The sequence below is a fragment of the Lonchura striata genome, chromosome 7 (genome assembly GCF_046129695.1).
Source record: "Lonchura striata isolate bLonStr1 chromosome 7, bLonStr1.mat, whole genome shotgun sequence".
Taxonomy (NCBI): domain Eukaryota; kingdom Metazoa; phylum Chordata; class Aves; order Passeriformes; family Estrildidae; genus Lonchura; species Lonchura striata.
In genome coordinates, this window is record NC_134609.1 from 37103274 (window position 1) to 37117812 (window position 14539).

The 14539-nt window shown below is 50.9% G+C and overlaps 1 protein-coding gene across 1 annotated transcript; it reads left to right on the plus strand.

Moving 5' to 3' along the window:
* The first annotated feature begins 8877 nt into the window (after positions 1–8877).
* On the plus strand, positions 8878–11193 carry LOC144246642 (uncharacterized). Its single transcript, XM_077784816.1, has 6 exons — positions 8878–9141; positions 9244–9436; positions 9899–9997; positions 10100–10269; positions 10470–10570; positions 10661–11193. Exons 1-6 carry the CDS (start codon positions 8878–8880, stop codon positions 10773–10775), a joined length of 942 nt encoding a protein of 313 aa, XP_077640942.1. The 3' UTR covers positions 10776–11193.
* The last annotated feature ends 3346 nt before the right edge of the window (positions 11194–14539 follow it).

Sequence of the window (14539 nt, forward strand, 5' to 3'; positions counted from 1 at the left end):
CCAAGAAAACATAAAATATATTGCTTAAATTAGACAAGATAGCATGAAGACAAGTCAAAAGTTAAAACCAAACAAAAGAACATGTTAATGTAAAGGAAAGTCATAATATATAAATATTTCAAATATTTATAAAATAATTTCTATGTCTATATTAAAGGTATTTATAAAAACATTTATAAAAAGGGTGAATAGGTAGCTATGTTTCTCACATATAATGAGGGCAATGCACTCACTGCAGGCAGCACCGCTGGGAGGATGCATTGCAGAGACTTTTCCCCTGAACACCCAGCCCAGCGCTGGCCCTGGGGATGGACAGGCACTGAGGTGACCCTGAGAGTCCGTGCAAGGCACAGGGTGCAGCTGAGGAAGGACAGCCCTGTGCTGGGCTCAGAGCTGAAACTGGCACTGCCCAGCGTGGAGCAGGTCCCTTCTCGCCAGAACCCCCCTGGCCCTCAGCGCGGCCCCTCCGCCCGCAGCGAGCCCCGAGCTGGGGCACGGAACCGAGCGCGGGTCCCGCCGGGGCCGGAGCCGCCTCCGGGCTCCGCCGCCGCCTCGCCGCGCTCCGGGGCCGCCGCCGCTGCTCCCGGCAGGACACAGCGGGGCCTTCTGCGGTCCCCGCATTTCCACAGACGGGGCAATGGGAGACGCCGGCTCGGCCGCTCGGCGTGCGGGGAGAGCGGCGAGGAGCTCCCTGGCCGGCCGCCGGCAGAGCAGACCGCATGCGGTGCAGTGCAGACAGCGAGGGGATGAAATCGCACGGCAATCCCTGGCGGGCCGGCCGCCAGATGAGATCGGCTCTCAGCGGCTGCCGGCCCGGCCCGGAGATGCGATCGCCGCCGGGAGCCGAGAGCCGCGGCGGGGGCGGCCGCTCCTGTCCGGAAAAGACCGCGCTAAGGAAAAAGGGCCCAGGCTGGTAAAGATGCAGAACAACCGGAGCCCTCGGGAAGTTGCTCCTGGGGATCCCAAAGGGCCCACGGGGCTCGGGCAACGGCATGGGCAGGGCAGGACACATCACAATGCTGGCAATGCTCGGGGTCTGTCGGCCTTTGCAGCTCAGGCAGATAAAATGAATCCAAATTGTCAGCGATTCCCACCACCTGCTATTTCTCCCCTCTTTTCCTGCATGGATTTGACAGCTCTCGGTTTCCTCCCACACACCTGGAAAGCAAAATGCCCGCCTGCCCCATGGCATCCCCACCACCTTCCACCGCTCCAGCCTTGTCCCTCTTTCTCTCCCCTTTTCCCCACTGCAAGGTGCTGGGGATGGCTGGGTTCCCACCTCTGTGAGTTTTCCTTACTCAGTCCTTTGTTGTAATTTTTGTCAAGGTTTAAGAAACCTTTTTCTAATTTTAAAAGTGAGGATCGTTTCTCACACGGATTTTCAATCTGCTCTTGTAGCATACTGTCAGTAGTACTAGAAGGGCATTGCTGTGAGGGGATAGAAAGGTGGCAAAGCTTTGCTAAAAAATTGGCAAAGTTTTTCAAAGCTTGTGCTCCTTCCCCTTCTACCTGAAAAAACCGAGTCTTACAGTGCACAGCAATGCTTTGTTGCCCTCAGGCAGTTGAGTTTGTGTGAATTGTCCTGAAAATGGGACTGGGAAAATATCTGAAACACAGTGTTAATTTCTTTAACACTTTACCTGAAATTGTTCTTTTCCAGTTGATTTTGATGTTGAAACCATTCGGTGTAGCTGCTCTTCATACAAAAATACCTTTAGGCATGTTACTCTTACTGCCAGTAGAAGAGAATTTTCAGTAATTTCTGCAGTTTGTAGTAGTAATCCTAGAACTTGTGTGCTTCAGTAGTGTTCATCCAGTCACACTTCATGTAAAAACAGAATTCACAAAAACCAAATGTTTCAAGTTTGATGTAAACTGTTTCTAGATTTTAGGTTCTTGTGTGTGCCACAGAAGATTTGGACTTAAAAGATGAAAATCGGCCTCTGTTAAGAACAAAGAGAAATTTTACTTTTATGGAACCCTAATTTCTATGGGTTTATGTTTCTTTCCCCCTGAATGTGAATGCAATTTTCAGCAGCAGCTGGGCTGTGTGGGAAATGCTGTTGGGTGCCCACAAGAAAAGTTCCTCATGTTAGTGGTGGAGACCATGGTGAGGTTTCAGCGTTTCCTTTGTCAGGTGGGGTCTGGAGGCCCTGAGGTGGCCTTGTCTCCTCCGAGATTTCGTGCCTAAGGAAGCAAAGGCTGATTGAATGTGCTTGATCCTCTCCTGTCTAATGGGGAGGAACAGCAAACAGCAGAGCTGGAATCGCCTTCTCTGCTCCTGATTTCTCCTGCCAACAGATCTCTTGGCTCTCCCGGGCCCAGAAGTCACTTTTCCTTTGGGATGGATGGCCTGAAGGCACCCCGGTGCTGCAGGGCAGCACTGCTTCAGAAATCCTTTTGCCTTGGAAGCATCCTTCTGCCTAAGAGCTGGATTTGCAAATAGACAGATGTAGTGAGGCCAGGGAGCTAACTCAGAAATGTCTGTAGGATCCCAAAGAAAAAGATCCCCAGAAAAGAGTGCAGTTATTTTTATCACTAAGTTCCTAGCAGAAGTTTCTGGGCTCCAGGTGAGCCATGGAATAGTTTAGCAGCATCAGAAACAGCACATCCACTCTTGGCCAGCAGTTAGGGTTAGTGTTAGCAGCTAACCCTAAAACTCTTCCCGTGGCACTGGCAATAGTTCTTGTCACTAGTTCTTGATGTTTTATCCAGCAGAAATCCAGGGTAACCACGGAACGTGAATTTATCTACATCTAAAGTGAAACTTGCATCGTCATTCCCATTTAACCTCCTGCTAACCAGATGAAGCTGCCTTCCTGCCTGTGGCTGCCCTCTCACAGCTGGGTCTCAAAGGCTTTGTTACACCACAGGGATTCAGATGTTCATAGAATCTCTAGCACTGCTGGAGAAAACTGAATCTATGCCTTGTAAAAGTGAACCTTAGGTCAGCACTGACAGCTGTACATCAGAAAGTGATTTTCTGTCTGACTGAACCAAAACTTCTTTAGAAAACAGGAGACCTTACATGGATCAGAATTATTTATTAGAAATTACAGCAGTTTTCAACTCCAATTTCCATGCCTAACACAGGCACCTTTCCCCCTTTCAGTCTGAGAAGAAATCTGGATGAAAACTGTGTTTCAGAGTCACTGTCACCCCTGCAGAGAGGCCTGGAGCTTTCCTTACCCCATCCCAGGGGACTGTGAGCTGCCCTCCCCAGCAGCAGAGGCCACACGTGCCCTCCTCAGCTCAGAAGTCAAAGGTGCCCCTTGACAGAGCACGAGCTTCCAAGGCACTGGGGTAAGGAGTTGTTAGTTCCTAGCCCAGCATGCCATGGTGATGTGAGGGGTGAAAAATGCCACGTGTGCTGTGCACCAGCAGTGATGCTCAATCCATCTTTCCAGTGCTCTCCTTGGAGCTGGTCAGGCTCCTGGGGAAGACAGGCCAGCCAAAGGTGCTCAGTCTGGCCCTTGCAGGGTGAGGGGCAAGAAGCCAGAATCCAGCGTGGTCTCTTTGCCCTCTCCTGCAGCAGGATTTCTGAGAGAGACAGGACACGGTTTATATTTGGAGTGAAGGCTGAGCTGCCCCAGCCTCGGCCTCAGCCACGGCCTCAGTGAAGCCTTTGAAGCTGTGGCGCAGTCAGAAATTGGTCTGTGCACAGTGAGCAATTATGTTAAGGGGTAAGCAGAGAGCAATGGGCTTTCTGGCTGTGAGTTAGTATAGGCCTGCAGTGTGAAACTTTAACCACCTTAAGACAAAGACAAACAATGTTTGCTTGCCAATGACAGTGTGCTCAATTGTAAACTATATTGAAGTGTATATAAACGGCCATTTTATAAACAATAAACAGAAAACCTTTGATTAACCGCATTGGTTCGTATCTATGTCTGTCCTGTCTAGCTTGACGATCAATACGAGGTCTCTTGCATTATCTGGCACCACGAACAAGGGACTCGGGAGACCCCGATGAGTTCCCAAATCACCTTCATGGCAACGGGGGACTGTCTCCAAATCGTGTGAAAGATGGGACGGGGGACACAGATGGCTCTGGATACACGGCTCCGTGCATCCCACTGCTGTCCCTCCTCCAAAAACAGACCTAAATATATATTTATATATGTATATATGTACATATATACCTGTGTTTGTGTATGTGTCACTGCCAGCTCTGCTGGCTGGAGCAGCTCCTGGCTCTCTGTGTACACTCTGCTCTCGTAAGGAGAAGAATTTGCCTCTACCTATATATTTCCCAAAAGGTTGATGTAAAGTTGTGTGCAGTGATTTCCATCAAATTTAATAGTGTGAAGTTCCCATTAAATCCCCATAAACAGGGGTATCTGCAGTCACTGTGATCCACTGCTGTTCTAGCCCACGCTCCCCAAAAACTGCTGCCAGCAGAACGGGGCGCTAGGCCAAGTGCTAAACCTCTCTGGGACTGTGGTGCTTCCTCGGCCAGGCAGTTCCCTGTGCCAGCAGCGGTGGGTAACCACTGTAAGACTCAATTACCCTCTCAAATAATGACACACACGAGGCTGTGCTGTGCACGTTGCCTTCAGTGCTCAGCCCTCAGTGGGGAGGTCCCTTTCAGGTGCTGCTCAGCACTGAATGGGCTGTGCCAAGCGCAGAGCGAGAGCGGCTCACGCCAACAGAATGAAAGGCTGGGGAAAGAACCCAGAGAACAGCCTGCAGCATCCAGACTGGGTCAGAGATAACCAGAGAGGCTCAAAGATGTCCCAGCAGTGGAGTCGAGCTTCCACCAGCTTGAAGAGGAACTCACACTTTAGGTGGGGAGATTGAATTGTATTGTTTATTAATGGAATTGTCCTGTTTTGGTAGATGAGAATTACAAGCATCTGTTGAGGGGAAGTACACAGGGAACCGTAAGAGGCATTGGAGAGGTTTCCTTAAGGACCCACAAGTAAAGTTGTCCTGGTTTGTAAGATAAGCTTGTATTCTATTCTTGTATTCTCCAACCTCTGTTGGAGGTTGGGCAGGTTTGTTATCTCTTCCAAGAACAATGGTTTGCTCCGAAGAGGTAATGGTTTGTTAATGGGCCATTGACTGACTCACTGCAGGGCTGGTAACGTTACACCATCCCATCGTGAGATGCTCCACCCAGAGGGGGAAGCCAAGCACTCTTTTATTGTATAAAGTGGTACCTTTTGGGGCCAGAGCAGCTCTCTCTCTTTGCGGGATTGCCAGAGAAGCAGCTCCTTTGGCGGGATTCCCAGAGAAGTGGCCCCTTCGCTGGATTCCCAGAGAGACATCTCTTTTTTTTTTTCTCTGCTGGATTCCCAGAGGAAGACCGGCCCAACTGCCACCAGATCTTCAGAGAAAACTACACCCTTCTAAAGATCACCACTTCAGCTGCAATTCATCAGCCACTGCAAGAGGAGCAGCTATCATTTCAACCTGACTGCTACCAACACCCCGACTCCTCAGGGTGTCAGGTTGTGGACTTTATCACTACTTTTGTTTGTACCAATTGCATTTGCCTTTTTTAAAATTCTTATTTAGTTTCTCCTAGTAAAGAAATGTTACTCCCATTCCCATATCTTTGCCTGAGAGCCTTTTAATTTAAAAATCCTGGTAATTCGAAAGGAGGGGGTTTACCTTCTCCATTGCACAGGAGGCTTTTGCCCTCCTTCACAGACTCCTGTCTTGTCAAACCAAGACAAATTGTCAAGGAGGCTTTGTCCAAGAAAACCGATTCTGGTGTAATGGGGGTGCAGCTTAGGTCACTGGCACGTGTGTTTTGCAATAACAAAATATTATACATGTCAAATAATATTTCCCTTGATCAAATACAACAATATTACATTGGCGCAAATTACAACCAACATACATATCAAGCCCCAGCTCGGGGCTCGCTGCGGGCGGAGGGGCCGCACTGAGGGCCAGGGGGGTTCTGGCGAGAAGGGACCTGCTCCACTCTGGGCAGTGCCAGCTTCAGCTCTGAGCCCAGCACAGGGCTGTCCTTCCTCAGCTGCACCCTGTGCCTTGCACTGACTCTCAGGGTCACCTCAGTGCCTGTCCATCCCCAGGGCCAGCGCTGGGCTGGGTGTTCAGGGGAAAAGTCTCTGCAGTGCATCCTGCCACCGATGCTGCCTGCAGTGAGTGCATTGCCATCCTGGCACAACAAGCTCAACTGCGAAATCCCAATGGCCCTGGCCTCTTGGAAATCATCACGAACCTGCCTGAAGGTGGCACTTTTGGACTGTTCTTGGAAGAGGAACAGGTGATACATGCTGAGGAGGAATCCCACTTTTGGCAGCAGGCACCTGACAGTGAAGCAGGGTCTGTGCGCTGCTGGCTCTGTGTCTCTCTCTCGGCTTTGGAAGAGGACGGGACGGGTCGGAGCCGCTGCCTCGGGGAAGGGAATTCGCTGCCACGGCCACAGCCCAGCGCAGAGGCGCTTGCTGTGCTATGGGGGGAGGCTGTGCTTGTGCGAGCAGCCCCCGAGCGGGGCCCTCATTCCCCCGGTGCCCGCGGGCCCTGTCCCCCCTGCTCGGTGCCGCTCCTGAGCTCGCCTCTCCCTGCCCTGCTCAGACCCGGCTGCCGCTGCTCCGAGCTTTCGCTGCTCTGTGCCTGAGCAATGGCTTTGTAAGGAAGATTTACAATTTGATAGAAAGTTCACACAGGCAAATATTGAGATAAGGTTTGTTGACTTAGGAAGGCTATGGAATTTAGATGATATTGTTGAGAAAGAGATTGAATTAGAAATAAGTTTGAAAATATGGCTTTATGAAAGGGTATATATTTTAGAGCATTAGAACTCTGAAATATGCATTGTAATAGGATTATATGAGGTAAAAGTATAGGTGCTTGGTGTTAAAGTAACATTCGTATTGTGTGGTAAAAGCTAATATCTTGAAAAACATTTATATGGTACTGTAATTAGGAAATTACTTAGCTTTCAATAGAATAATGTTGAGTTTTATATTTCTTATGTTTCAGTCTTTGTTGAGACTGATAATAAAATCAAATCTTCTAAAACACTTCTCAGTTACCCTGTTTTTATAGAAACTAAAATAACCAATAAAACAGTGTTTCTGTTATAAAAACCCCAATAACTCAAGTATCTTTCAAGCAGTTAAGAAACTCAAAATACTTTTTGTTCAGTGCTACTACAAAGAAACAGGATCCCAAAGAATTAGTTCTACAAAAAAACCCAATCAAGTCTTCTACCTACGTCACTAGCTCGACTCAAACACAAAGCAATATTATCTCCTATTACACAACATCAGGCAAGCTTTAAAAAACACAATCAAGCACAAAATATCCCAGCAACACAAAGACGTTTATAAAAGCCTTAAAGCTCTAATCAAATCTAATTCTTATATTTCGAAGCAAAACCTAAAAAATGTACAGTCTTAAGTCCAAAAACAGTTTCCAACTATAAATAATATTTCTCTGTTCACCATCTCTGAAGCTTAGTTAAACTCAAAACCTACAATGGTTGTAGCACAAACAGGAAGCACAGAACCACTAATGTATTGCCTGTGTACAAAGAAGGTAATTCCCTTATTTAAGCAACCAGCAAAGCTTCCTGCTTCCTCAGCCCCACCTGCAGAAGCCTGGCGTCCCGAAGCGCGTCTCCGCAGCCTCCGTCCCCTTCAGCCCTGCCCGGGCCCGAAGCCCCGCGCGGAGCCGCGGCAGCCCCGCCGCTCTCCCGGCTGCAGCCGCCGCTGCCATCCCCGCCCGCCCGGCGATCTTCCAGCCCGCCTCGCAAGGAGCGAGGGCAGCTCTGCGGCACGACGGAGGGAGGCTGCTCTGCCAACGCGGCCGAAGGACAGGCTCAGGCTGCGGGAAAAGGGAGGGACGTGAGGAGAAACCCGGCAGCTGCGAACTCGTCGTGCCCGGGGCGCGGCCGCTCTCAGCCCAGCCCCCTCCGCCGCTTGCGGGACCGGGACTCGGGCCCCGGGCCAGGAAATGCTTTTCCCAAGTCGGGATTTCCCTCCCAGCAGCTCAAGTCTCGCCTCTTCAGGAGCAGACCACGCAGTGCCCCCAGTGCTTTGCCGCTGGGAGCACTGGAAGAGATCCTGGAACACTGGGGGGGAACATGGAGAGAGGCACCAGGCATGAAGCTGCAATAGGTCGGTAGCGACGGGCTGGCGCTGCCGGGCCGGACTCAGCCCATCCCTCGGCGCTGCAAACGCCGCCAGCACCGAGCGATGCCGCCGCACGCCCGGCACTGCCGGTGCCGCGCCCGCCGCACCCAGCGGGGCTGGAAGCTCCATGGAGCAGCTCAGCGCCTGCTCCGCGCTCGGCCCTCCGAGCCCGGCCCGGAGCTGGGCTGGGGACACATCCCCATGGTGGGGCAGAGCCGCTGCTCGGGGCCCGGGGGATCCTTTATCCCCCTCGGGCAGCTGCGAGAGGCCGAGGGCAGAGTCCTGCTTCCGAGGCTGGAACCCCTGCTGCTCCACCTCTCGTGCTCTTGCGATGATTTGTTCGATACTAAATTCCGATAATTCCCCCAGCCGTGTCTCCTATTCCGGTGACCGGTGAGTGATCTCTCCCCGGCCTTTTCCCGACCCTCGAGCCTTCCCTGCTGTGTTCTGTGCCTGCCCGGGGCAGGAGGAGAGGCACAGAGCGGCTTTGCTGGCCCGGGCACCTGGCCAGGCGCAGCCCGGCCCGGGAATCCCTGCCAGAATTCACTCTTGAGAGCCCCAGAAGCAGCTTCCCCGGGGCTGCGGTTCTTCACCAGATTCAATGGCGTGGGGCCTTATTTGGTAGGGCGGGTTTAACGGGACATCAGGGACGTGACCGCACCTCCCCGCTCGCTCCGCCCTCCCCTTGCTGGAACGGGCTGCTTTCTTCGCGAAAAGTTCAAGGTGATGAAACCTCTCAAACCCGGCCGGACCACGCGATCGGATGTGCCCCAGCTCGGGGCTCGCTGCGGGCGGAGGGGCCGCGCTGAGGGCCAGGGGGGTTCTGGCGAGTTCCTTGTGCCGGGTTCCGCCGGGTCCCCCTGCGCTGGGATCGCGGAGGGAGCGGCTGCCCGCGCTCTCCACCTTGCCCGGATCGCTGGGGACGAGCCGGGGCCGCAGCAGCGACCAGAGCCGGGACCGCCCTGCTGAGCCTCGGTGTCCCGCGGGGCCGGCACCAGCAGTGACCTCGCATCGTGTCCCCTTCAGGGTGCCACCACCGCGGGTGTAAAGCTGTTCCCGAGGCGATCTCCGAGAGGCTTTGTCAGCACTCCTGATGGATTGGGAGAAAGGTGCTGTTTGTTCCTGGCAGAGAGATGAGGGCTGTGTGCTGGAGAAGGGTGAATTCTGCTCCACTCATGGAGTTGTGAAGAAGCTCCAGCATCTCCAGGAGGGACCAGCAGCCAGGGTTCCACACCTGCCTGGGGCACAAGAAGCCACTTGGCATGAGCAGGGAGGTGCCATTTGTGAGTGTGAAGATGTGGAGAATGGATTCTGCAGCAGTGGTGGGAGTGTGAGGGAGCCCCTGGGTCCACAGGGCACATCAGCAACCAACAATGAACAAAAAAGGATCCTCAGAAGATTCCTGGGTGAGTGCAGGGCCACCCTGTGGCCTCTACGGAGAGGACAGTGTCACCTCCCACGCCCAGCGCTGGCAGGTGTGTGGCTGTTTCCCGATGTCTGGAAGAGGCCTCGTGCTCTGCTGGGCCCCATCGGTGGCTGGAACCAAGAGCCCCAGCTGCCCCCAAGGCTGTGCAGTTCTCCTGCTGCAGCCTGTCCCCACAGCTGTGTCCCTGGCTGTCCCCACAGCTGTGTCCCTGCCTGTGCCCAGGCTCTTGGCTCTCTGGCTGCCAGCTGAGTGAGGGGCACAGTGGCTGAGGGGTCCCTGCTGTGCTCCCTGGGCACGGGGTGAGCAGATTGCAGGGCCGGGTCTGGTTCTGGCAGCCAGCAGCTCTTTCCTGCTCCAGGTGAATGGTTCAGCTCCCATCCCGTGCTCACGGCGGTGCTGATTCTGCTGCTCCTGGTGCTGGTGCTGGCTTTGGGGGTGGCCTTGGCTGTGCAGTCAGGTAAGGGAGGGGCAGCAGGCTGGGCCCAGCCCCTCGGGGCAGAGCGGGGACCCTGTTCCCTGCAGAGGGGAATCCTCAGACCTTCTCCTCTTCCCCCTCCAGCACCACAGGTTCCAGTCACACCTGAGATTCTGCAGTGCTGTCCCCATGGCTGGGTTGTGTACAATGGGGTCTGCTACTACTTGTCAAAGGATTACAGGAGCTGGGATCAGGCTCAGGAACGGTGCTCGGAGCTCGGGGCCTCGCTGGCCATTCTCCAGGATGAGGCCATGGTGAGTGAGGGGCTGCGGGCGGTGTGGGGTGTCTGAGGGGAGCCTGGGGGTGCTCCTGGGCCGGGCTGGGTGCTCATAGGGCTGGGGGTGCAGCCCTGTGCCGGGGCCTTGCAGGGAAGGAGCCCCGGCGTGCGGGGGCAGCCCCGGGCACGGGTCCCCCCGAGGGGCCGGGGCAGCTCCCACTCCTCTCTCCTGGGCAGGATTTGCTCTTCCGCCTCCGCGGGAACGTCGATTACTGGATCGGGCTGCGCAGACGGGGCGAGCGCCTGCACTGGGGGGACGGCAGCAGCTACAGCTCCAGGTGAGTGCTGGGGAGCCGGGCAGGGCCTGGGGGCACAGGGGCACAAGATGTTCCCCTGGGAACCAGCGCTGTCTCTGCTCCTCCCTGCAGGGTTCCTGTCCTTGGCAATTCCCCGTGTGTGTACCTGGCCGACGATAAATTCCGGAGTGAGAACTGCTCAAATGAGCGGCCGTATGTCTGCAGCAAGGCCCAAGCTGCCCTGTGACAGGGCTGCAGAAAGGACCTTGTCCACGCTGGGCAGTGCCAGCTTCAGCTCTGAGCCCAGCACAGGGCTGTCCTTCCTCAGCTGCACCCTGTGCCTTGCCCTGACTCTCAGGGTCACCTCAGTGCCTGTCCATCCCCAGTGCAAACACAGGGGTGGGTGTTCAGGGGAAAAGTCTCTGCAGTGCATCCTGCCAGCGGTGCTACCTGGAGTGACTGGATTGCCCTCATTATATGTGAGAAACACAGCTCTCTATTCACCCTTCTTATAAAAGTTTTTATACATACCTTTCATATAGACATAGAAATTATTTTATAAATATTTTAAAAGTTTATATATTATGACTTTACATTAACATGTTCTTTTGTTTGGTTCTAACCTTTGACTTGTCTTCATGCTATCTTGTCTAATTAAATGAACATATTTTATGTTTTCTTGTGGTTCTGTCTTCTTGTATTTTCACTCCCTGATAATGAGGGTCAATAATTCTTTGTTTGTTCAGCACTCTTGTTTCTGATTCCATTATCGTGTCTTTCAGATAAGAAAGTCCCCAAATATGGGAAATCAATTCTTTTGCATCATTTTCTGATTAGTTACATGAAACAATAATTTCAGCATTTCACAGTCTCTATTATTCTCTGCTCTAAGACGGTATCTATTACAGCCCTACTTACAGAAGCTATATGTTGCAAACATACAGTGACAGGTTATACTATATCAAAAGCAGTAATTACAATGTGTAGTATATCAGGATTCTTGTGGTCAATAATAACTTGAAAAGCCAAAGTTAGTACATAAATGTGAAAGCCCTAATTATAACATTATAGAACAACCTTGACTGGGGAAAGCAAATTTCCCTGGAAATCATCACAAATTGGCCTGAAGTTGAGACTTTAGGATGGTCCTTGGAAGATGTGAGAAAGTGTGAGAACCCTGGGTTTGGTTTGGGGTCTCGTGTGGTGGTAAAGCTTCTCCTCCAACCCGTGTTCCCAAAGAAAAACTCCGCAGCCTCTTCTTGTTCGGTCTCAAGACGATTTATTGCTAGTTATCTAACAGATTAGGTTCTCGGGCTGCGGCCCTTTGGTCAGCGGCCCAGGCAGAGAATCACACACTCCTGACACCCTGACTGTCCAGTGTCTTCTTCTTCTCTCCCCCCCGCCCAGGGCTGCTGCTGTCTTTTATAAGATATATTACATATAACATGTTTACAATTATTCCCCAATACCTATTACCTATGTTACCAAGTGTTTTTCTATTCTAAACCAATCTGTGAGTGCCAACATCACCAAGAACATGGAGGTAAGGAAGAAGAAAGAAGAAGGATGGGTTCAGCCCACTTTCCTCCATCTTAGAACTTCTGACCCCCCATGTACAAAGTAAAAACCCCCCTGTACATGCACTAAAACCCCCCTGTACACTACTAAAAAATTTTCCCCTCTACTTTGTGACTACATTTACTATACTATCTAGCATTTTGTGACTGCTTGTTCCACCTTCAAAGTTGGTAATTCATTCCATGGTTCAAACTCGAAATCACAGCTAAATCCAGCTGCCTGCCGGGGTCCAGACTGCGTCTTACCACGGCCTGGAACCTCTAAAAATGTCTGAGAGACATTTTGAGTTCCCACATCTCCCCTCCCTGTTTGAACCAAAAACACCTGCTTTGCCACTTTGTTCAAGGCCCTTCGAATACACATGAAAATGCATGGCATGACAAGCAGAAGAACTACAAGCCCTATAAGAATGTAACGTATTACTTTCAAAATTTCTTTCCACACTGGTGAGAGATCAAAAAGATTAAAGAAATCATCCCACCAGGACCCTGTTACTTTTTTCAACTTGGTGATATTACTTTCTATTTGTTTTATATTTTCATGAATAGATTTTGAATGACCAGACAAATTCATGCAGCACATCCCCTCAAATTCTTCACATCCGTGCCCATGTGACAGCAGCAAATAATCAATTGCTGCCCTGTTTTGAAGCACTGTTTGTCTTGCACTGCTGATATCTGTTAACATGTCACTCAGTGCAGACGAAATGGCACGACTGTGTTTACTCAACCAGCAAGCTATGTGATCCAATTGTGTCAAGGCCACCCCTGATGCTGTTTGGGGCGAGAAAATTGCAACTGCAATTCTCCGAGCCTTGTCCCAGGTATAAACATCATCATCACAATTTGGACTATATTGATCAAGGGATCTTTTTTCCCTGCGTGTCTGTTCCTTTAAAGTTTTCAAATCAGGTGTTATCAATGAGAGCTCCCCAATGCTGCATGGACCGCCCTTGACTTTTGCAGGGATAGCAGGCCAAACTCTGTCCCCGCAAATCAAAAACACTCCCTTCGGTAAAGTGGCTGGGTGCTGAAGGGATGCTTTGCTTGTCATCTTGGTGTAATTGCACCAGGATGATGCATTTTTATAAAAAGATTGATTTGGAGTGACATCTATTGTATGATTATCTGTCTTTGCCACTCCCACTGGATTAAATTTGATACAGTATTTCATTTTGTTGACCCAAAAATGTCTAACTCTGGGGGTTCCAGGTGAGCCACAGGAAGGTATTGTGTCCAAACATGCCACCCTTCCATAGGATCCGAAAAGTTTTTCAAAACCTTTGGAGGGATATTTTTTGGAATTGGCCACTCCTTCACTGGCACACCTACCAAACATGTTGAAAATGGTTTCCCTGGCTTTGAATGAGTCAGACAAATACTGTCCAGAGCCGCTGCCTTTGCCAAAGTTTCCCACACATTTTCCCTTGGTTGTTTCATGGGAAAGTCTGTCTCATTGTCCAAAGCAACAGACAAGAGAATGAGACACATGAACACTGCCTGTCTAAACTCCATGTCCATGTCCCCAACCTCTGTGAAAAACCCTGCAATACAGCAATACTCAAATAACACTTAATTTCCCCGAAAAAAACCCCAAGTCTCTGAATAATCAATCGTTGTCTGACGAGACGTCTGCAGCGTCCTTGTCTGCCTCCGTCTGCGTGCTCTCTTCTTTGCTCCTCGGGTCCACGTCCACCTGCGTCTGCACCCGAAAAGGTTTCACGTGCCTCGCCGACACCCACTTCGGTCCTCGCTCTGTGGAAACACAAGCAAAACCCTTGCCCCAAGTTATTAATGTAAATGGACCTTCAATTTGTCCTGATTCCGGATTTCTGATCAAAACCAAAGGATTTTCCCTTAACTTTGCTTGTGCACTGTTTGTAAAATGCCTAACAATTGGTGGTGTGGGCTCTGAGAATGAACCATTTAAAAAATTCAACACATACAGAGCTTTGCTCAGCCGCATATAAGGTGTTGAGCCTGCCTCTCCCCTTTTCTGTTTATCCAAAAGGGATTTCAGGGTGTGATGTGTTCTTTCAATGATTGCTTGACCTGAGGGAGAATAAGGAATACCAAAAGTGTGTTTCACTCCCCATTTTTTCAGAAATTTGTCAAGAACTTTACCTGTATAAGTTGGACCATTATCTGTTTTTATTTCATGTGGCACCCCGAGTGATGCAAATGCTTGTAGAAAGTGTCTGCAGGCATGTTCTGCGGTCTCCCCTGTATGTAATGATGCAAAAATCGCTCCTGAAAATGTGTCTACTGAAACATGGATATTTTTGAGCCTCCCAAAGGATGGGTATTTTGTGACATCAGCCTGCCAGAGCTGAAGACTCTGCAATTCCCTTGGATTGACAGCTCCTGTAGACGCAGGAGGCTGCACAAGCTGACAATCTGGACAAGCATTGATGATCTCCCTCACCTGACTTTT

Coding starts and splice junctions, on each gene's coding strand:
- LOC144246642 (XM_077784816.1), top strand. CDS start 8,878: ATGTGCCCCAGCTCGGGGCTCGCTGCGGGCGGAGGGGCCGCGCTGAGG. Junction 9,437..9,898: donor GAATGGATTCTGCAGCAGTG/GTGGGAGTGTGA, acceptor TTCCTGCTCCAG/GTGAATGGTTCAGCTCCCAT. Junction 9,998..10,099: donor GGCCTTGGCTGTGCAGTCAG/GTAAGGGAGGGG, acceptor TTCCCCCTCCAG/CACCACAGGTTCCAGTCACA.